The following is a 24,187-nucleotide window of genomic DNA, read 5'->3' on the forward strand; positions in this document are numbered from 1 at the left end:
GAGGTGGCAGCAGAGAGCTGCAACAGCTTTATTGAGACAATGCTCAGGAGTCCACATGGCCTACGTGTGACATGTAAATAATACCAAAGAGAGTCAAAAGTACTAGCAGAAATGGACTGGAGGAGACCTGGTGTAAGAATAAAGAGACTGTGTTGAGAAGGACCTTGAGACCCAAAGGCAAAGGAACTAGTTCATGTGTTCCAGTAGAAAGTGCCTATTTATCATGGGCCCACTTGCCTGTCTTTGACATAACTCAGAGTAAACCAGTCTAGTAAACAGAATCAAATGGTTACCAAGGGCTGGAGGGAAGGAGAAATGGGGAATTACTAATCAAAGGGCACAAAGTTTCAAGCAAGAAGCTATAGAGATCTGATGTATAACATTGTACTTATAGTTAGCAATAATATATTACAGACTTAAAATTTTGTTAATAGGGTAGATCTCATGTGAAGTGTTCTAATGACAATTGAATAAATTAAAAAAAAAAAAGAAGAAGAATCAGACCTGACCCTTGGTTAAAAACATCAAAAACAATACAGAGGATACTGTAGGACTTTTAGAAGATGAGAGGAGGAAATTCTACTGCCATGAGGTTGCATAAGCCACACCTTTCCCCCACACTCAGGTGCAATTTTGGAAAGGACAGTGAACAGGGCAGAACTTTGAATGAAAACAACTGGCCTAAGTGCCCCATGCAGAAGTTGTGTTATTTAAATATGTTTCTTAAATTATTGCCATAGCTTAGCACTGAATTACTGGACTAAACCAAAATTTAGTTCCTCCTCACCCCAGCTACCCATCAGTCAAGGACGCATGAGAAAGAATAGACGAGTTGTAGAGAAATAAAACAACTATTTGTTCTTTGCATATATGAGTGTGATGTGAATAATGCTTGGTTCTAGCTGTCCATCTTTTTTTCTTATTGGCATTTTCTACACAAGTTCCAAGGCTCATTATAAACTGTCCAATCTGTCAAGTTATTTTATTATGGGGACCCACAAGACCAGTTAATTAAAAATACATAAAATAAATGAACGATATATTTCTAGAGAGCAGAAAATGTATTTGGAATTGCACAGTGCCTCTCCAACACACACACATGCATGCACACACACCCAGTGGTATCTAGAAAAGTGCTTGCACATAGCACGCAATTAGTTACTATTTGGTAAATTGTCTTGGGTGACTACATATTTGTTTACAATGCACATGGATGCTTATTGTTTCATAGTTTCTTGACACTCCCTTGGCTATGTGGGTATGTGCACATTGTGCTTTTCTTCTTTAAGCTTTGAGATTGACTGAGATATCCTAGCTCTGGTTAGAAGTTTTCAGGGATAGTGATCATGTATGAGATCTTGGAATTTAGGTCATATCAAAGAGAGTGAGTCAATAGTCTTTGGGCAGAAATAACTCGGTTTTATTCTTCTAGAACATTTACTTCCTTCTAGCAGACTGGTTTAAAAGAATAGTTAAAGTCTGCCTCTCTCTGCTGATGATAATTATTTCAAATTCATGCCGTTTCCCTGAGTGATCATTTACAGACCTCCTTCCTTCCACAGGATGAAATGGTTGGACTTGGTAACTGTTCCATAATCTAAACCTCTCTAAGAATTTCTAAACCATGTAAATTATTTATCAGCACTCAAAAAGTATAAAGAGAAGGAACAAGAGAGAATAGATACAAAATTTTAAAGCCAAAGGCAAGGAAGCTGACAGTAAAATAAAATTTACAAAGACTTTTAGTTGTTTAAAGAAATGTGTCAAACACTACTATTATTCATAGATAGGGCAGTCATCAGGTTTTCAAAGATGTAGGTCCATCATATGAAACTAGGTGCCAACTACTCTGTTTTTTAGATGTCATCTTCTAGCAAACAGAACAATCTAATGGACTGCAGTATTCACAGAGTCTTCCCAAACTTGGAAGAGTTCCAGGGGTCAGAGTAGTTGAGGGATAAAAATAATGTACTAACCCATTTTAGCAGGATAAAAGCAGAGTATTAAACATTTAGAGCAAAGGAAAGGAGGAAGTAAAGACCAGTTCTATGGCTATAAGAATCTTGTTATTTTTATATCATCTCCACATTTAAAAACTATATTTTTTGGTTTTTCTCCTTACTTATGAATACCTTAGAATGAAAAGATATAGTGGATTTAATTTTAGAGGTAATATGGGACAGAGAAAACTCAATAGATTGTGCCTTACTCCATAGAAGATGAGGGTTGAGAAAAATCCAAAGAAGCAGTTAACAAGTGAATAAATGCAAGCTGATTGCCTTGATCCCAGAGCTTAGGAATAAGAGCAATGAAGTCCATATGTGTTTGAGAAAGGCCTCGGCCCCAAGCAATAAAAGGATCCATAAGTACAATATTCTGAGAGGCTAAGATTTTAGTCCAGTGGTTGAAAAATGACAATCTCTATTCATTCTTGCTGTAGCTATATTACGATATAAAATGTGTCTTCTTATCTACAAATTTATAATCCCATTTTTCTTCCACAAGTGAGTCTTCTAGGTAGTGTTAAACTACCTTGATTCATTCCTGCATTCTCAGAGATTATCTAGTGCCAGAAGCATTGTAAATAAAATAATAAGTGCTTGCATGTTTAATGATAACTCTGGTCTTAGTCCTTCCTTTTCTCTAATTTATTATATAAACTGTCCCCAACCCATGAAGATTAGTTTGGTGGATTCCACCTCATGTTTAGCTGTCTATTCTTTATGTTTTTTATTTTAACTCTAGTCTATCAAACAGTCAGAACTGTTCTTTCTGGTAAGGTGTTTTCTGAGTTTGAGTTTGAACACACCAATTAATACAATGGGATAAATAAGTATATGGGCAATTTCATTTACAAAATGATCCATTTTAAAACAAGAAAAAAAGCCCTCTAACTGATGGTGTTTCACCATTTGAGTAAGAAGGTATAGAAAATTTTGGCAACAAAGGGAGAAAACAGGGTCTCTGGAGTCAAGAAGCCTCTTGCCTTGCAGATGGTCTTAACTCAGGTTACTCAGTCCTAATAGGGACTCCTTACTGAGAGGGCTCAGGATGTCCTTTTGGAAGTATGTGAACCATCAGATTCATAGAAACCTCTCTTTTACTGCTATAAAAACAGTATCCATTTGCGACAGCTCAGTGACTTCACTGTGATAATTTTGCTGAAGCCTGATAGGTCAGAGCACTGTAAATATGCTGATATTTTATTTCAGCCCTCGAATGACCCACAACTAGCTCCTATTATTAATAATTCCTCCAGGGTTCATCTCAAACATTCAAGAAAAACAGCATGGCTTTTGCACTTAAGGAAAGATCAGGTTGCAGACTCCTGATCTGAACTGTTTCCTGAGCTTCTATATTATTTACTGAGATGCCTGAAATGCAAACAACTGGAGTCTTATCAGGCAAAGGCAGATCCCCTGAGTCTTTTATCATTCTGTCTGCAATTTTGAATATTTTCTCTATAACCAGACAGCATACCAAATGAAGCTAGAGTCTTTAAAGGGAAATGAGACAATTGGAATGTCAATTTTATTTAGTAATATATTGTAAAAACTAAGCAACATATCTGGCTGATTGACAAAATCCATCCAACACTTAAGGGCAAAACAAACTATCTCAAGAGGTACAGTTATGCAGATTTTGCTTTACTTATAGGCAGATATTGAAAGTGAGAGAGAGAGAGAGAGAGAGAGAGAGAGAGAGAGAGAGAGAGAGAAAAGAAGGGAGTGGTGGAGGGAGAGGGATAATATTAAAGCTCAATGCAACATCTAGAATTGCTTGACTGAAAATATTCAGAGTGAGAGTAAAGAAGTTAGAAGCAAGGATATCATGTCATATTTTCTCTCTTCTTCAATGAGCTTTTAAAAAAATATATTTATTTATTTATTTAACATTTTTATTGGAGTATAACTGCTTTACAATGGTGTGTTAGTTTCTGCTTTATAACAAAGAGAATTAGCTATAATACACATATATCCCCATATCTCCTCCCTCTTGCTTCTCCCTCCCACCCTCCCTATCCCACCCCTCTAGGTGGTGATAAAGCACTAAGCTGATCTCCCTGTGCCATGCAGCTGCTTCCCACTAGTTATCTATTTTACATTTGGTAGTGCATATATGTCCATGCCACTCTCTCACTTCATCCCAGCTTACACTACTCCTTCCCCGTGTCCTCAAATCCAATCTCTACGTCTGTGTCTTTATTCCTCTCCTGCCCCTAGGTTCTTTGGAATTTTTTTTTTTGAGTTTCCATATATATGTGTTAGAATACGGTATTTGTTTTTCTCTTTCTGACTTACTTCACTCTGTATGACAGACTCTAGGTCCATCCACCTCACTGCAAATAACTCAATTCCATTCTTTTTTATGGCTGAGTAATATTCCATTGTATATATGTGCCACATCTTCTTTATCCATTCATCTGTTGATGGACACGTAGGTTACTTCCATGTCCTGGCTATTGTAGATGGAGCTGCAATGAACATTGTGGTACATGATTCTTAGAACACTCCCTAACACCATACACAAAAATAAACTCAAAACGGATTAAAGACCTAAATGTAAGGTCAGACACTATAAAACTCTTAGAGGAAAACATAGGCAGAGCACTCTATGACATAAATCACAGCAAGATCCTTTTGACCCACCTCTTAGAGAAATGGAGATAAAAACAAAAATAAGTAAATGGTACTTAGTGAAACTTAAAAAGCTTTTGCACAGCAAAGGAAAACATAAACAAGACAAAAAGACAACCCTCAGAATGGGAGAAGATATTTGCAAACAAAACATTAACAAAGGATTGATCTCCAAAACTTACAAACAGCTCATGCAGCTCAATATCAAAAAAACAAGCAACCCAATTCAAAAATGGGCAGAAGACCTAAATAGACATTTCTCCAAAGAAGATATACAGATTGCCAAGAAACATATGAAAGAATGCTCAACAGCACAAATCATTAGAGAAATGCAAATCAAAACTACAATGAGGTATCACCTCACACCAGTCAGAATGGCCATCATCAAAACATCTACAAACAATAAATGCTGGAGAGGATGTGGAGAAAAGGGAACCCTCTTGCACAGTTGGTGGGAATGTAAATTGATACAGCCACTATGGAGAACAGTATGGTGGTTCCTTAGAAAACTAAAAATAGAACTACCATACGACCCAGCAATCCCACTACTGGGCAAAAACCCTGAGAAAACCACAGTTCAATGAGCCTTTTAACTTCTTCCATAGGCTGTCTTTTCAGTTCCTTTTCCATCAAGGATGTCATGGACTCCTTCTTGTGGATTTCCCTCATTAAGCCATGAAAGGCATCATCAGTGCAGAATCTGAGGGCTGCAGAGGTCTCAAAAAAACCACTGTTATATACTCGGGACAGACTCAAGCCTTCTTCCATAGAGACCTAAGAGGAAAATAAACTATATTAGAAAGAGAAAAAGGGAGAGAGACTTCGATCAAAAAGTATGTTCTCTACCAGTGTTGTAGGCCTCGGTTACATGTAGAGCTTGGTTACATGTAAAATGCGAGAATTTTTCTTTTTTTAAAATTTTTATTGAAGTATAGTTGGTTTACAATGTTGTGTTAGTTGTGTTAGCGTCTACTATACAGCAAAGTGAATCATTTATATGTATACATATATCCCCTCATTTCTGGATTTCCTTCCCATTTAGGTCACCTCAGAGCACTGAGTAGGGTTCCCTGTGTTATACATTAGGTCCTCATTAGTTATCTATTTTATACATAGTATCAATAGTGTATATGTCAATCCCAATCTCCCAGTTCATCCCATCCCCTCTTTCCCCCTTGGTATCCATATGTTTGTTCTCTACATCTGTGTCTCTATTTCTGCTTTGTAAATAAGATCATCTATACCAATTTTTTCAGATTCCACGTATATGCATTAATATACAATATTTGTTTTTCTCTTTCTGACTTACTTCACTCTGTATGACAGTGTCTAGGTCTATCCACATCGCTAGAAATGACCCAATTTCATCCCTTTTTATGGGTGAGAATTTGTTTTTAAGGGAAGACTCCTAGACTTTCTGAACTTGAAGGACAAATGGGAAATCAGAACCTCTGAAAGGGCAATAGAAGAGAACTGATTAAAAATGAAACTGGAAACCACTCTCCAGACTTCAAAAGAAATAACATAGTACAGTAGTCAAAAACATGGCTTTAGGTTAAAACTACTGGGTTTCAAGGCCTAGCTCTACTACTTTTTAGCCTTGCAAATCTGAGTAAATATCTTAAACTTTTGGTCTCACTGTTCTCATCTGTAACATAAGATAATAACACCAGTCCCAGAGGCTCTTTATTAGGGTTAAATGAGATGACCTATAAGGGATACATTGAAAGTGCTGGGCACATGTTAAAACCCTATAACTCTTAGTTATTATTAGTTGTAGTCTTACGTGGAGCTCGTAACTCTAGACTCTTAACTGGAGCTCAGCTCCAGGCTGTTAGTTAGTTTCTACTTTGTCCCTCCTATCTTCTTATCCTGGGACTCTGGCTGAAAGAGCACGTCTTACCTGGAATATGATGTTCCTATGATGGAGAACAGGTAGGCAGAAGGTAGAGATAACTGCACCCACATCCCATGGTCAAAGACAAATGGAGAAATCTAAAGTCAATGAAGCAGGATGTATACTCAGCTTACAATGAGTGATGGCAATGATGAGGGGAAAAAACAAATTGTAAAGAAATAATAGAAGATACCAAAATCAGTTATATTTCAATGCAGTACACTCCCAAATTAAAAAAAACAAAGATTATCAGAACACATTTTTTAAAAGCACTTGTAATTGAAACATCTTACACATAAGGATATAGAAATCGTAAAATTTGAACGGAAATTAATACAAAAAGAAAGCTGATACACTGACTTAATATCAGACAAAGTACATAGTACTTTTTAAAAAATTGCTAGAGTTAAAGGGAATTGTATTATGATGATAAAAAGATTAATCTATCAAGATATTATACTTTGTGTGCACTGAAAATGTAGCCTCAGTTTACGGTGAAGAAAAGTTGATAGAACAAAAATTGAAAATTATAGTAAGATATTTGAACACATCTCCCTCAGCAATTGAAAGAGTATGTAGGAAAAACATCAATAAAAATATGGAAAGTTTGAACAAAACAACACAATCAATCTAATATACATACATAAGATGTTGTACCCAACAACTGAAAAAGTCACAGTTTCTTCAAATGAACCTGGAGCGTCTATAGAAATTGACTTCATGCTAAGGTATAAAGCACTTCTCAAAGCATAACAAAGAATCAAGTTCATAGCATACTCCCAAACAAATGAAATTAATCAAATTTGAATATGGTTCAATATTGTAGGAAAAAATATATTTCTACATGTTCAATAGGTCAAAAATATATTACATAAAATTGAGAAAATATTTGTAACTGAACAATAATGAAAATACCACATATCAAAACTGTGCATTATCTAAAACTTTGTTTAGAATGATGTTTATAGTATTATATGAATGTTTTAGGAAGGTAGAAACACAAATTCGATGTTACTATTGCAATTGTTTTGGGGCATCACAAACCACGCTCATATAAGATGGCAATCTTAATCAATAAATGTTGTGTGTTCTGACTTCCCCACATACTGGCTGTTCCCCCATCTTCTTCCCTTGCCTCAGGTCTCCCTATTCTCTGAGACACAACAATATATTAAAATTAGGTCAATTAGTAACACTACAATAGCTTCTAAGTGTTGAAGTGAAAGGAAGAGTAACACATCTCTCACTTTAAATCAAAAGCTAAATATGATAAAGCTTAACGAGGAAGGCATATTGAAAACCAAGACAGTCCAAAAGCTAGACCTCTTGTGCCAGTTAGCAAAGTTGTGAATATGAGGGAAAAGTTATTGAAGGAAATTAAATGTTCTACTCCAATGAACATACAAATGATAAGAAAATGAGACAGCCAAAAGGCCGATATGGAGAAAGTTTTAGTGGTCTGCCTAGAAGATCAAATCAGCCACAGCATTCCCTTAAGCCTAATTCTGAGCAAGGCTCTAAATCTGTTCAATTCTATGAAAGTTAAGAGAGGTGAGGAAGCTGAAGATGAAAAGTTTGAAGCTAGCAGAAGTTGGTTCATGGCATTTAAGGAAAGAAACCATCTCCATAACATCATAGTTCAAGGTAAGCAGCAAGTGCTGATGTAGAAACTGTAGCAAGTTATACAGAAGATCTAACTCAGATAATAAAGGTGCCTATACTAAATAATAAATCTTCAATGTAGATGAAACAGCCTTATATCACAAGAGTCTACCATTAGGACTTTCATAGTCAGTGTCTGACTTCAAAGGACAGACTGGCTCTGTTGTTAGGGGCTAATGCAGCTGGTGACTTGAAGTTGTAGGTAATGCTTTTTTACCATTCCAACAATCTTATGATCCTTAAGAATTATACTAAATTGACTGTGCTTGTCCTCTATAAATAGAACAACAAAGCCTGGATGACAGCACATCTGTTTACAATATAGTTTACTAAATATTTTAAGTCCACTGTTGAGGCCTACTACTCAGAAAAAAAAAAAAGATTTGTTTCAAGATATGACTGCACATTGACAATGCACCTGGTCACCAAGATCTTTAATGGAGAGGTACAAGGAGGTTAATGTTTCCATGCCTGCTAACATATCCATATGTCCACCCATAGATCAGGGAGTAATTTCAACTTTCAGGTCTTATTATTTAAGAAACACAGTTCATAAGGCTATAGCTTACTGCTATAGATAGTGATTCCTATGATGAATCTGGGCAAAGAAAACTGAAAATCTTTTGGAAAGGATTCACCATTGTAGATGCCATTAAGAACATTCATGATTCATCAGAAGAAGTCAAAATATTAACATCAACATGTATTTGATAGAAGTTGGTACTAAACCTCATGGATGACTTTGAAGCATTCAAGACTTTCGTGGAAGAAGTAACTGCAGACGTGGTGGAAATAGCAAGAGAATTAAAATTAGAAGTGGGGCCTGAAGATGTCATTGAACTGCTACAATCTCATGATGAAATTCTAATAGATAAATAGTTGCTTCTTATGGATGAGCAAAAAAAGTGGTTTCTTAAGATGGAATTTAATACTGGTGAAGATGCTATGAAGATTGTTGAAATGGCAACAGAGAATTTAGAATATTACATAAACTTAGTTGATAAAGCAGCAGCAGAGTTTGTGAGGATTGACCTTAATTTTGAAAGACGTTCTACTGTGGTAAAATGCTATCAAACAACATTGCATGCTACAAAGAAACTGTTCATGAAAAGAAGAGTAAACCAATGTGGCAAAATTTATTGCTGCTTTATTTTAAGAAATTGCCACAGTCACCTCAACCTCCAGCAACCACCATCCTGACCAGTAAGCAGCCATCAACAGCTACACAAGCCCTTCTATAAGCAAAAGGATTATGACTCACTGAGGGCTCAGATGATGGTTAGCATTTTTTAACAATAAAGTACTTTAAATTAAGGTATGCAGTTTTTTTCTGACATAATGCTACTGCACACTTAATAGACCACAGTATAGTGCTAACATAAATTTTATATGCATTAGAGAACCAAAAAGTATGTGTGACTCACTTTTTTTGTATTTGCTTTATTGTAGTGGTCTGGAACTGAACCCTCAGTGTCTCCGAGGTATGCCTGTATGGTAATATTTCCATAGCTAAATATTTTAACATCCACAGTAAATTGGTTATGTAAGTCTCTAAATAGACTCAGATCACATCAGATCATAATTTTTTTCACAAAATAAATTGATTCGTGTCAGATTTTGCAAGTAACTACATCAAGAAAACTTTATCTTTCATATTATTTACATTTCTGAAATCAGATAACAGATTGTGGACCTGTGTTTTTAGTGAGAAGTTTCAGCATCATAAAAATTGAAAATTATCCCAAATTAATATATAATTTCAATACAAATACATTCAAGTCCTGAAATCTTTTGAATCATAGAATGCATACAGAGATACTAAAATTAGTAGGGAAGAATAAAGGTAAAAATAAAAAAGAAATATTTGAATTCTAGTAAGAAGGAGGTAAGGAGGAAAGGAACAATAACGATGGTGTTGAACTCACTCTTTTAAGGCTCTCTGTAAAGCTGTAGCAGTTTAGGCAATGGGGTATTAGTTAAGGGCTAGAGAGACCAATAAACTTCAATAAAGAATGAAGGAATATGGTCAAAATGTATATGGGAGTTTGATATATTATTGGTGGCATTCCAAACTAGTGGGGAAATGAAAGTGCATTCAAAGGTACACTGACATTGAGTTATCATTTTGGATTATTTTTGATGTATTATTTCAAAGAGATTTTTTCCACCAATACAGGAAGGTGATTTTTCTTTGGGGAGAATAGTAGTAGAAAGGAATTGGAGCTAAGTTTTTCATGAAATATACAATTCTTTTACACATATGAAAAATCTCACTAAACAAATACACATATATATTAGCTAAGTGTTTCCTAATTATAAAAATGTAGCAACACAAATAAACCATTGGAAACATCAAAATTCAGTCCAATATAATAATCAAGCTTAACCTGAAATAAAATTGGAAAACAAATTCTATGCAAAGATTCTTATTGAAATATTATACAGCAAAACAACACCTGAATAGATGACATAACTGCATATTTTATTATTTGTAGCAGGCTGAAGAACATATATTTAACTCCATGACTATGCATTACTTTGGGAGGTAACTTAGGAATCATGAACCCTCTATTTCAAAGTATAAAATGTAGTTGTATATACCCTTAGGTTCATTATGAAAATATTAATTCCATGTTATTTAAATGAATAACTCAGTAAATTTTAAACTCATTATAATAAAGTCTAAATGGAATTTAAATTTAGTAAAATATTTGATCTCTTCTTTAAAAAATTCTTACTAGATCAGTGACCTAAAGCTTTCTATTTTTAGAAAAAATATTAAGATGAAAGCATATTTTAAAAATAAATTTCCACATTTCAATAAATTCCATCTCATACGTTTATTGACAAATCATACATTTGTCATTTCTACCTTTGACCTTGAAATTTATATATTATAACTTCAATGGAAAAACGAGTCCAAACATGTAAGAAAAAGTAAGTTTAAGAAACATTAATTTTTACAGATTTCTGGGCTTTTTACTTAGTAATTATGAGTCAGTTTGAAGGCCATAAATATTGCAATAGTATCACTGAGAGTAATTTTTTTTTTTTTTTTTTTTTGTCCACTAGTGGTGTCTGACTGATTCAGCAATTACAGCTTCTGTATCAGAGCTCAAAACCGGGATGATCAACATATTTTTCTAAGATGTTATATCTTGTCTCTATAAATTTCGAGTAAAATTAAATTTTTTAAATCACAAATATTCATCCACATGCTATAGTAACTGCTAAGAATGAAGCATAGTTTTATAAGGGAATTAATTTTTTTTTGTATTTACTAAATGAGGAGTTTCAAGTCCAGAAAGCTTAAGCACACATTTAATTAAGGTAAAAAAACCTGTTAAGTTCTACTCTATTCCATCAAGTATTATTTCCAGTCCTTCTTACTATTTCCAATAGGGGTATTTCCAGTTCCCTTTGCTAGTACAATATTTCATATATAGTATATATGTGGAATAATTAATTATACTGATGTGAGTTGTTACAACTTAAGATGATTCTTAAATGGTAAAAAAATTGGCATAGAATATTTTATTTTACATAAAGGGAAAAATTTAAATAAGTGCAGAAAAATAAGAAAAATTATATATTGTAGAAAGATTATTTGGGAAGGGGAACAATTGGTGCAGATACCATTATAACAGCATGGCCCTCCATTAAAAGAAAGGGCATTAGTGATTAAACATACCACCTGGAGGCTGTAGAAAGTATTGGAAGAAAAAGTAAAGGAATAAAGAAAAATGTTTCATACAAGTAATAAAAATTTCAGCAACCCAGGGATAACATCTTTTTAATATATGTGACCTTTTCCAGCAAGGAGGATTACCATATAATATGCCAGGTATTCCCTGAAATGCCATTTCCCATCTGCCAAAGAAGGCATTTGAATACAGCAACAGCTGCATAGTGGGTTGATGAGACTATTGGGGCACAATGGCTAGCAGAGCCTGTTCTAGTCCAGGCCCAGCTGCTAGTGAGAAGTGACAAGCATACAGGGCAATTAGAATTCCAATCCCAACCATCTGCTGACTTCAGGAGCTTCATTGTTCTTCACATCTTTTTTATCTTATACTCGAGCTGGGTAAAAATAAACTAAATTAAATTATTGTAGGTATTCATGGTAATAGTGGTGTTCTATAAGCTATATAATTCTTAATATCACAAAAGGAAGCTCTGATAATGCTCTGCTATAATTGCTAAACATGAATGATGAAAGATTGGCAGAAAGATGGTTGTGACTCCTCCAGGAGAAGCTTCAAAAGAAAAAATATGTTCATGGTTAGGACTACTGCGCACTGTTAAAATATTTAGTGTACAGAACAAACTCTTTGGGATTTGTTTTACTTTTTTAAAATATCTCCCTGTCTGTGTTTCACTTCATTCTTATCCATGGAATTATTAATTTTTATTATATAGCCTACATCATTACAGTAACTGGAATCATAGTTTCCTGAGAAGTTTGGGGCCAGCACGTTATTTGAAGGAAAAGCTATCTAAACTTAGATTGTTTAGTTTTCATTTTGTTTAGTTGTATAATAATATTGATCATTTTAACAATATGAGCATCCCTGCCAGTTTCCTTGAACAGCTCCAGTGAAAGTCCTTTTGATTGATTAAACCTGATTTATTTATTTAATCTGTGAGTCATTTGTTTTTTAGAAGTCACCTTCCATTTGAAGATAAGGGCATATTTCCATTACTCTGGGAGACTGATATAAAAAGTTACTGCTGCAATTTATGTCAGAGAGCATTCTGCCTATGTTTTCCTCTAAGAGTTTTATAGTGTCTGGCCTCACATTTAGGTCTTTAATCATCCATTTTGAGTTTATTTTTGTATATGGTGTTAGGGAGTGTTCTAATTTCATTATTTTACATGTAGCTGTCCAGTTTTCCCAGCACCACTTACTGAAGAGACTATCTTTTCTCCATTGTATAGCCTTGCCTCCTTTATCAAAGATAAGGTGACCATGTTGGCATGGATTTATCTCTGGGCTTTCTATGCTATTCCATTTATCTATATTTCTGTTTTTGTGCCAATACCATGCTGTTTCAATGACAGTAGCTTTGTAGTATAGTCTGAAGTCAGAGAGCCTGATTCCTCCAGCTCCATTTTTCTTTCTCAAGATTGCTTTTGTTATTTGGGGTCTTTTGTGTCTCCATGAAAATTTTAATATTTTTTTTGTTCTAGTTCTGTGAAAAATGCCATTGGTAATTTGACAGGGATTGCACTGAATCTAGAGATTGCAAGATTGCTTTGGGTAGTATCAACATTTTCACAATATTGACCCTTCCAATCCAAGAACATGGTATATCTTTCCATCTGTTTGTGTCATCTTCAATTTCTTTCATCAGTGACTTATAATTTTCGGAGTACAGGTCTTTCAGAGTACAGGTCCTTAGGTAGGTTTATTCCTAGGTATTTTATTCTTTTTGTTGCAATGGTAAATGAGATTGTTTCCTTAATTTATCTTCTGATCTTTCATTGTTAGCATATACAAATGCAACAGATTTCTGTGTATTAATTTTGTAACCTGCAACTTTACCAAATTATTTAGCTCTAATAATCTTCTAACAGTTTTCTAATAATTAGAATAATAATAATAATTTTCTGGTAGCCTCTTTAGGGTTTTCTATGTATAATAAGTCATCTGCAAACAGTGACCGTTTTACTTCTTCTTTTCCAATTCCTTTATATTTTATTTTTCTTCTCTGATTGGCATGGCTAGGACTTCCAAAACTATGTTGAATAAAATTGGTGAAAGTGGATATCCTCATCTTGTTCCTGATCTAAGAGTTTGTTTTGTTTTTTCAGCTTTTACCATTGAGTATAATGTTAACTGTAGGTTTGTCATATATAGCCTTTATTATGTTGAGGTATGTTCCCTCTATGCCCACTTTCTGGAGAGTTTTTATCATAAATTGGTGTTGAATATTTTCAAAAGCTGTTTCTGCATCTATTGAAATGATTATATGGTTTTTGTTCTTCAGCTTGTTGATATGGTGTATCACACTGATTGACTTCTGGGTATTGAAAAATCCTTTCATCCCTTGGATAAATCCCTCTTGGTCATGGTGTATGATCCTTTTAATGTATTGTTGGATTTGGATTGCTAGTATTTGGTTGAATATTTTTACATCTATGTTCATCAGTGATATTGGCCTGTATTTTTTTTTTATGGTATCTTTTTCTGGTTTTGGTATCAGGGTGATGGAGGCCTCATGGACTGAGTTAGGGAGATTTACTTCCTCTACAATATTTTGGAACAGTTTCAGAAGTATAAATGTTAACTCTTTTCTAAATGCTTGACAGAATTTACCTGTGAAGCCATCTGGTCCTAGACTTTTGTTTGTTGTGAGATTTTAATCACAGTTTAAATTTCAGTGCTTGTGATTGGTCTGTTCATATTTTCTATTTCTTCCTGGTTCAGTCTTGGGAGAACATACTTTTCTAAGAATTTGTCCATTTCTTCCAGGTTGTCCATCTTATTGGCATTCAGTTGCTTGTAGTAGTCTCTTATGGTCCTTTGTATTTCTGTATTTCTGTGGTGTCAGTTGTAACATCTACTTTTTCATTTCTGATTTTACTGATTTGAGTCCTCTCCCTTTTTTTCTTGATGAGTCTTGCTAAAGATTTATAAATTTTGTTTATCTTTTCAAAAACCAGCTTTTAGTTTAATTGACCTTTGCTATTGTTTCCTTCATCTCTATTTTATTTATTTCTGCTCGGATTTTTATGATTTCTTTCCTTGTACTAACTTTAGGTTTTGTTTGTCCTTCTTTCTCTAGTTGCTTTAGGTGAAATGTTAGGTTGTTTATTTTGGAAACTAATTAAGCTCAAAAGCTTTACGCAGCAAAGGATACCATAACCAAAACAAAAAGGCAACCCACAGAATGGGAGAAAATATTTGCAAATGATGTGACTGACATGGGATCAATGTCCAAAATTTACAAACAGCTTATGGGGCTTAATATCATCAAACTAAACAACCCAATCGAAACAGTGGGTAGAAGACCTAAATAGACATTTCTCCAAAGAAGACAGATGACCAAGAGGCACATGAAAAAGCTGCTCTAAATCACTAAATATTAGAGAAATGCAAATCAAAACTACAATGAAATAACACCTCACACCAGTCAGAATGGCCATCATCAAAAAATCCACAAAGGATAAATGCTTGATAGGGTGTGGAGAAAAGGGAACCCTCCTCCACTGTTCGTGGTAATGTAAATTGGTACAGCCACTATGGAGTACAGTAGAGAGGTTTTTACAAAACTAAAAATAGAGTTACCATATGATCCTGCAATCCCATTCCATGGTGTATATCCAGACAAAAACATGATCTGAAAGGATACATGCACTGCAATATTCATTGCAACACTATTTACAATAGCCAACACATTGAAGCAACCTAAAGGTCTATTGTCAGAAGAATGGACAAAGAAGTTGTTATATATATATATATATATATATATATATATATATATATATATATATACACACACACACATACATGAAGGAATATTACTCAGCCATTAAAAATAATGAAATAATACAATTTGCAACAGCATGGATGGACCTAGAGATTGCCATATGGAGTGAAGTAAGTCAGACTGTGAAATATCAGAAGCAATATAGTATGATATGGCTTATATGCAGAATCTTAAAAAAATGATAGAAATAAATTTACTTACAAAACAGAAAGAGACTCAGAGACTTAGAGAACAAACATTGTTACCAGCGGGGAAGGGGTGGGTGGGGAGGGACAGTTAAGGAGTTTGGGATTGACATGTACACACTGCTATACTTAAAATGAATAGGCAGCAAGTACCTACTGTATAGCACAGGGAACTCAATATTATGTAACAACCTAAATGGGAAAAGAATTTGAAAAAGAAAAAAACAACTATATTTTACCTTAGATTTTGCTAAATGCCTAAACTCTTGAGCACAAATGTATGAAGTATCTTTTCTGACCACAATGCTATGAAACTAGATATCAATTACAGGAAAAGATCTGTAAAACATACAAACACAGGGAGGCAAAACAATACACTACTTAGTGCTTCCCTGGTGGGGCAGTGGTTGAGAGACTGCCTGCCGATGCAGGGGACAGGGGTTCATGCCCCGGTCGTGGAAGATCCCACATGCCACGGAGCAGCTAGGCCCATCAGCCATGGCCACTGAGCCTGCACATGTGGAGCCTGTGCTCTGCAACAGGAGATGCCACAACAATGAGAGACCCACATACCTCAGAAAACAACCAAACAAGGAAAAAAAAAAACATAATACACTACTTAATAACCAAGTGATCACTGAAGAAATCAAAGAGGAAATGAAAAAATACCTAGAAACAAATGACAATGGAGACAAGACGACCCAAAATCTATGGGATGCAACAAAAACAGTTCTAAGGGGGAAGTTTATAGCAATACAATCCTACCTTAACAAACAGGAAACATCTAAAATAAACAACCTAACCTTGCACCTAAAGCAATTAGAGAAAAAGATTAAAAAAAGTTAGCAGAAGCAAAGAAATCATAAAGATCAGATCAGAAATCAATGAAAAAGAAATGAAAGAAATGATAGCAAAGATCAATAAAACTAAAATCTGGTACTTTGACAAGATAAACAAAATTGATAAACCATTAGCCAAACTCATCAAGAAAAAAAGGGAGAAGACTCAAATCAATAGAATTAGAAATGAAAAAGGAGAAGTAACAACTGACAGTGCAGAAATACAAAAGTTCATGAGAGATTACTACAAGCAACTCTATGCCAATAAACTGGACAACCTGGAAGAAATGGACAAATTCTTAGAAATGTACAACCTGCCGACACCGAACCAGGAAGAAATAGAAAATATGAACAGACCAATCACAAACACTGAAATTGAAACTGTGATTAAAAATCTTCCAACAAACAAAAGCCCAGGACCAGATGGCTTCACAGGCGAATTCTATCAAACATTTAGAGAAGAACTAACACCTGGTTTTCTAAAACTCTTCCAAAATATAGCAGAGGGAGGAACACTCCCAAACTCATTCTACGAGGCCACCATCACCCTGATACCAAAACCAGACAAAGATGTCACCAAGAAAGGAAACTACAGGCATATATCACTGATGAACATAGATGCAAAAATCTTCAACAAAATACTAGCAAACAGTATCCAACAGCACATTAAAATGATCATACACTATGATCAAGTGGGGTTTGTTCCAGAAATGCAAGGATTCTTCAATATATGCAAATCAATCCACATGATACACCATATTAACAATCTGAAGGAGAAAAAACATATGAACATCTCAATAGATGCAGAGAAAATTTCTACAAAATTCAACACCCATTTATGATAAAAAAAAAAACCTGCAGAAAGTATGCATAGATGGAAGTTATGTCAACATAATAAAGACCATATAAGACAAACCCACAGCCAACATCATTCTCAATGGTGAAAAACTGAAACCATTTTCATTAAGATCAGGAAAAAAACAAGGTTGCCCTCTCTTACCACTATTACTCAACATAGATTTGGAAGTCTTAGCCCCAGCAATCAGAGAAGAAAAAGAAATAAAAGGAATCAAAATCAGAAAAGAAGAAGTAAAGCTGTTACTGTTTGCAGATGACATGATACTCTACATAGAATACTAAAGATGCTACCAGAAACCTACTAGACCTAATCAAATGAATTTTGTAAAATAGCAGGATACAAAATTAATACACAGAAATCTCTGGCATTCCTATACACTAATGATGAAAAATCTCAAAGTGAAATTAAGAAAACACTCCCATTTTCCATTGCAACAGAAATAATCAATTATCTAGGAATAAACCTGCCTAAGGAGACAAAAGACCTGTATGCAGAAAATTATGACACTGATGAAAGAAAGTAAAGATGATACAAGTAGATGGAGGGATATTCCATGTTCTTGGATTGGAAGAATTAACATTGTGAAAATGACTCTACTACCCAAAGCTATCTAGAGATTCAATGCAATCCCTATGAAACTACCACTGCCATTTTTCACAGAACTAGAACAAAAAAATTCAAAAATTTTATGGAAACACAAAAGTCCCCAAATACTCAAAGCAATTTTGAGAATGAAGAATGGAGCTGGAGGAATCAGGCTCCCTGACTTCAGACTATACTACAGAGCTACTGTAAACAAGACAGTATGGTACTGGCACAAAAGCAGAAATATAGGTCAATGGAACAGGATAGAAAGCCCAGAGATAAACCCATGCACATATGGTCATCTTATCTTTAATAAAGCAGGCAAGAATATACAGTGGAGAAAAGACAGCCTCTACAATAAGTGGTGCTGGGAAAACTGGACAGGTACATGTAAAAGTGTGAAATTAGAACACTCCCTAACACCATACACAAAAATAAACTCAAAATGGATTAAAGATCTTAATGTAAGGCCAGACACTATCAATCTCTTAGGCAAAAACATAGGCAGAACACTCTATGACATAAATCACAGCAAGATCCTTTTTGATCCTCCTCCAAAAGAAATGGAAATAAAAGCAAAAATAAACAAATGGGACCTAATGAAACTTAAAAGCTTTTGCACAGCAAAGGAAACCATAAACAAGACAAAAAGATAACCCTCGGAGTGGGAGAAAATATTTGCAAATGAAGCAACTGATAAAGGATTAATCTCCAATATTTACAAGCAGCTCATGCAGCTCAGTAACAGCAACAACAACAAAAAACAAGAATCCAAAAGTGGTCAGAAGACCTAAATAGACATTCCTCCAAAGAAGATATACAGAATGCCAAGAAACACATGAAAGGATGCTCAACATCTTTACTCATTAGAGAAATGCAACTCAAAACTACAATGAGATATCATCTGACACCAGTCAGAATGGCCATCATCAAAAAATCTAGAAACAATAAATGCTGGAGAGGGTGTGGAGAAAAGGGAACACTCCTGCACTGTTGGTGGGAATGTAAGTTGATACAGCCACTATGGAGAACAGTATGGAGGTTCCTTATTAAACTAAAAATAGAACTACCATTCGACCCTGCAATCCCATTACTGTGCATTTACCCTGAGAAAACCATAATTCAAAAAGAGTCATGTACCAAAATGTTCATTGCATCTCTATTTACAATAACTAGGACATGGAAGCAACCTAAGTGTCCATCATTTGATGAATGGATAAAGAAGATGTGGCACATATATACAATGGAATATTACTCAGCCATAAAAAGAAATGAAATTGAGATATTTGTAGTGAGGTGGATTGACCTATAGTGTGTCATACCGTGTGAAGTAAGTCAGAAAGACAGAATCAAATACCGTATTCTAACACATATATATGAAATCTAAGAAAAAATAAAAATAAATAAAACGGGTCATAAAGAACCTAAGGGTAAGATGGGAATAAAGACACAGACGTAGTAGAGAATGGACTTGAGGATATGGGGAGGGGGAAGGGTAAGCTGTGACAAAGTGAGAGAGTGGCATGGACATATATACACTACCAAATGTAAAATAGATAGCTAGTGGGAAGCAGCCACATATCACAGGGAGATCAGCTCGGTGGTTTGTGACCACCTAGATGGGTGGGATAGGGAAGGTGGGAGGGAGCGAGATGCAAGAGGGAAGAGGTATGGGAACATATGCATATGTATAACTGATTCACTTTGTTATAAAGCAGAAACTAACACACCATTGTAAAGCAATTATATCCAATAAAGATGTTAAAATTTTTTTAATGAAATAAAATAAAAAAATAAAAATATTGAGTCTTCGTATTTGTGAAAACAGGGAATCTTTCCATATGTTTGTGTCATCTTGAGTTTAATTCATAATTACCTTATAATTTGCTGAATAAATGTCTTTTACCTCCTTGGTTAGATTTATTCTAGTTATTTCATTCTTTATGATGCAATTGTAAATGGGATTGTTTTCTCAATTCTCTTTCTGACATTTTGTTGTAAGTGTATAGAAATGCAACAGATTTCTGTGTATTGATTTTGTCTTTCAACTTTACCAAATTCCTTGAGTAGCTCTAATATGTTTTTGTTGATGTCTTTAGGACTCTCTATGTATAATATGATGTGACCTCAAACAGTGGCAGTTTTACTGCTTCCTTTCCAATTTGTATTCCGTTTGTTTATTTTTCTTCTCTAATTGCTGTCACTAGGAATTCCAATACTATGTTGAATAAAAGTCATGAGAGTGGGCATCCTTGTCTTTTTCCTGATAGTAGAGGTAATGCTTTCAGCTCTTAATTTTTCAGTATGATGTTCTCAGTGGGCTTACATATATGGCCTTTATTATGTTGAGGTATGCTCCCTCTATACCCATTTCCTGGAGAGTTTTTATCAGAAATTAATATTGAATCTGTGAAAAGATTTTCTACATTCATTGAGATAATTTTATTATTTTATTCTGCAACTTGTTAATGTGGCACTTCACATTGATTGATTTGTGGATATTGAAAAATTCTCACACTCCTGGGATGAATCCCACTTGATCATGGTGTATATCATTTTAATATATTGTGGAATTTAGTTAAGTAATATATTGTTGAGGATTTTTGAGTTTAAGTTCAACAGTGATGTTGGCCTATAATTTTATTTTTTTTGTGTTATCTTTGGTTTTGGTATCAGGATGATGTTGGCCACATAGAATGAGTTCAGAAATATTTCTTTCTCTGTAATTTTTCATAAGAATTTGAGAAGGATAGGCATTAATTCATCTCTAAATGTTTGGTAGAATTCACCTGTGAAGAGTTGTGGTCCTGAGCTTTTGTTCTTTTTTTTGGGGGGGGGGAGTGATTTACTGCTGATTCAATTGTATTACTGGTAATCAAATTACTGGTAATTTCTCCCAACTCCAGTCTTGGGAGATTGTGAATTTCTAGGAATTTGTCCATTTCTTCTGGGTTGCCCATTTTATTGGGATATAATATTGTACAGTAATCTCTTATGATCATTTGTATTTCTTTGTGTTGGTTGTAAATGCTTTTTTAAAATGTTTTTTTTTTCATTTCTGATGTTATTGATTTTAGCCCTCTCTTTTATATTCTTGATGAGACTGGTTAAAGGTTTATCCCTTCTGTTTATCTTTCCAATGAACCAGCTCTTAGCTGCATTTATTTTCTCTATTGTTTTTCTGCTTTCTATTTCATTTATTTATTATGTGATCTTTGATTTCTTTTTTCTACAAACCTTGGGTTTTGTTTTCAATTCACTTTCTAGTTCTTTTAGGTTTAAAGTTAGGTTGTATGTTTCCAATTTTTCTTGGTTCCTGAGGTAGGCTTGCATTGCTGTAAACTTGCCTGTTAAAACTGCTTTTGCTGCATCCCACAGATTTTGGATCATTGTGTTTTCACTTTCATTTGTCTCCAGGTATTTTTAAAATTTCTTCTTTGATTTATTCAGTGATCCATTGGTTGTTTAAGGGCATAATATTTAGCCTCCATGTGTTTGTATTTTTGGCAGTTTTTATTCTTATAGTTGATTTCTATTCTCATAACACTATGGCCAAAAAATTTTGATATTATTTCAGTTTTCTTAAATTTACTGAGATTTGTTTTGTGGACTAGCTAATAATCGATCCTGGATAAAATTATATATATATATATATATATATATATATGTAATGTGTTTTTAAGACCACTGTTTTCTTATGGTTTTCTGTCTGGCTGATCTCTTCACTTATCTAAGCGGGGTGTTAAATTCCCCTACTATTAATGTGTTACTGTCAATTTTTCCCTTTATGTCTGTTAATGATTGCTTAATATATTTAGGTGCTCCTATGTTCAGTGCATATATATTTACAGTTGTTATATCTTCTGTTGGATTGAACCATTGGTCATTATGTAAAACCCTTTGTCTTTCATTACAGTCTTTATTTTCTAGTCTATTTTTTTCTGATATAAGTATTGTTACCTCAGCTTTCCTTTGATTTCCATCTTCATGGAATACCTTTTTCATCCCCTCACTTTCAGTCTGTTGTGTCTCTACATCTGAAGTGGTCTCTTGTAGGCAGCATATATATGGGTGTTGTTTTTGTATCCATTCAAATCTATATCTTTTTAGTTCATTTATGTTTAAAATAATTATCAATAGGTATGTACTTATAGCCAGTTTTTAAATTGTTTACAGGGCGTTTTTATAGTTTTTGTTACTTTTTTATATTTTGCTCTTTCTCATTGAGGTTGATGACTACCTTTAGTTATATGTTTTGTATTCCTTTCTCTTTTGTGTGTGTGTATCTATCATAGATTTTTGGTTTGTTGTTACTATGAGGTTTATATATAGCACTCTCTCATTCTCTCTCTCTCTCTCATATATATATGTATATGATCTATATATACATATGATCATATATATGTATATGATCCTATATATAGATCATGTACATATATATTATATTTTACATCTTTTTTGCTTTTCATATTCCTTAACTATTTATGCAGATATAGACAATTTTACTAGTTTTGTATTTTAATTCTCCTACTAGCTTTATACGTGGTGGTGTCTGCCACTTGTAGGCAGGACTGGGGCCCAGGTGATCCTGAGAATTTTGCTCACCCACTGGTAGGTGACACTGGATCCTGGTACTTGTGCTTGCCCATTGGTTAGCAGAGTCAAGTTCTGGGGTCTCTTGCTGTAAGGCCCAGGTTTCCAGACTTGTGTCAGCCCATTGGTTGGAGAGGCTGAGGCCCAGGGAGTCCTGGCATTAGTGCCAGCTCACTAGTGAGTGGAGCTGGCTCTCAAGGTCTTTGGCAGTAGGGCCCTAGGGGCCTAGAGCTGGTGCATTGGTCCACAGAAAATGAGTCTCTGGCTGCAATGCCCTGGAGATCCTGGGGTTTGTATCAGTGCACTGGTATGTGTTGGTGGGTCCTGTTTCTTCTGGTGAACAGAGTCAGGTCCCAAGGTGGCTGTGTACTCAGGGGGTCTTAAGGTAGAAGGCCTGCTGGTGAGTGGGGCTTTGTCTTTTCCTGGCTAGTTGCTTGACCTGAGGTATCCCAATAATGGCATTGACAGGCTGATGAGAATGGCTGGCTACTGGCACTATAAGCTAGAGGGAGGATTCCAAAATAATGCCTGTCAGCATCTCTGTCCATGTGGTAGAATGTGCTCCCCAATATGCTGCTAACAGTGTCTATGTCTACAGTGTGAGCTCCAGTTGCTCCTACCTCTCCTGGATGCTATCCATGATCAACAGGTAGGTCTGATTTAGTATCCTTTTAAATTACTGCTCCTGCCTTGGGTCCTGGAACATGTGAGATTTTGTGTTCCCCCTTTATGTGTGGAGTCGCTATTTCTCACAGCCGTTTGGCTCTTCTGAAAGTAAGCCTCACTGGCCTTAAAGCCAAGTGTTCTGGGGACTTATTTTCCAGCATAGGATCCCTAGGAAACTTGCTGTGGGGGATCAGACCACTTGCTCCTTGGGGAGACCAGTGCAATTGTAATTATCCTCCTGTTTGTGGGTCACTCATCCAGGATTGGGTCTTGCCTATACCAGATCTCTGTCCCTCCTACCATGTCTCATTATGGTTTTTTCTTTATATCTTTAGTTGTAGAAAACCTTTTTTGCTAACCTTTCCACCTTTATCATCAATAAATGCTCTGTAAATAGTTGCAATTTTGGTGTGCCTGTGGGTAGAAGTGAGCTTAGAATCTTCTTACTCTGCCACATTCATTCCCTCTCAGACACATTCAGTAAGAACTCAGCAGAAAACTGCACCAGATGCAAAGTGTAAAATGAACTAATCCTGGTTCTAACATTGACTCTGTAATATTAGTAAAGTCACTGATCTATTAAATCATTGGAATCTTAATTTTTAAGGAGGAATATCTACCTAGGCCAAATCAAATAATACATCATTTATAGGATATCACATTGAATATTATATATCATTGAATAGTCTATCATATGAATATAAAGTATTTAGCTAATTAACTAGTCAGTTTTGTATTAACTAAAATGCTCACTTCTACATTATTTATGA

The 24,187-nt window shown here is 34.9% G+C and overlaps 1 protein-coding gene across 1 annotated transcript in view; it reads right to left on the reverse strand.

Moving 5' to 3' along the window:
* Nucleotides 1-5,182: 5,182 nt before the first annotated feature.
* RIT2 (Ras like without CAAX 2) overlaps nt 5,183-24,187 on the reverse strand; it is a gene marked incomplete at both ends in the record, with an annotated part of 380,166 nt that continues 361,161 nt past the window's right edge. The window contains 2 exon segments of the mRNA XM_082640607.1: nt 5,183-5,249; nt 5,251-5,411. Of these exon segments, the coding sequence (XP_082496733.1) occupies nt 5,183-5,249; nt 5,251-5,411 (228 nt within the window).

This window comes from Mesoplodon mirus, assembly GCF_964341445.2.
Source record: "Mesoplodon mirus genome assembly, chromosome: 13".
In the NCBI taxonomy this organism is placed as follows: Eukaryota; Metazoa; Chordata; class Mammalia; order Artiodactyla; family Ziphiidae; genus Mesoplodon; species Mesoplodon mirus.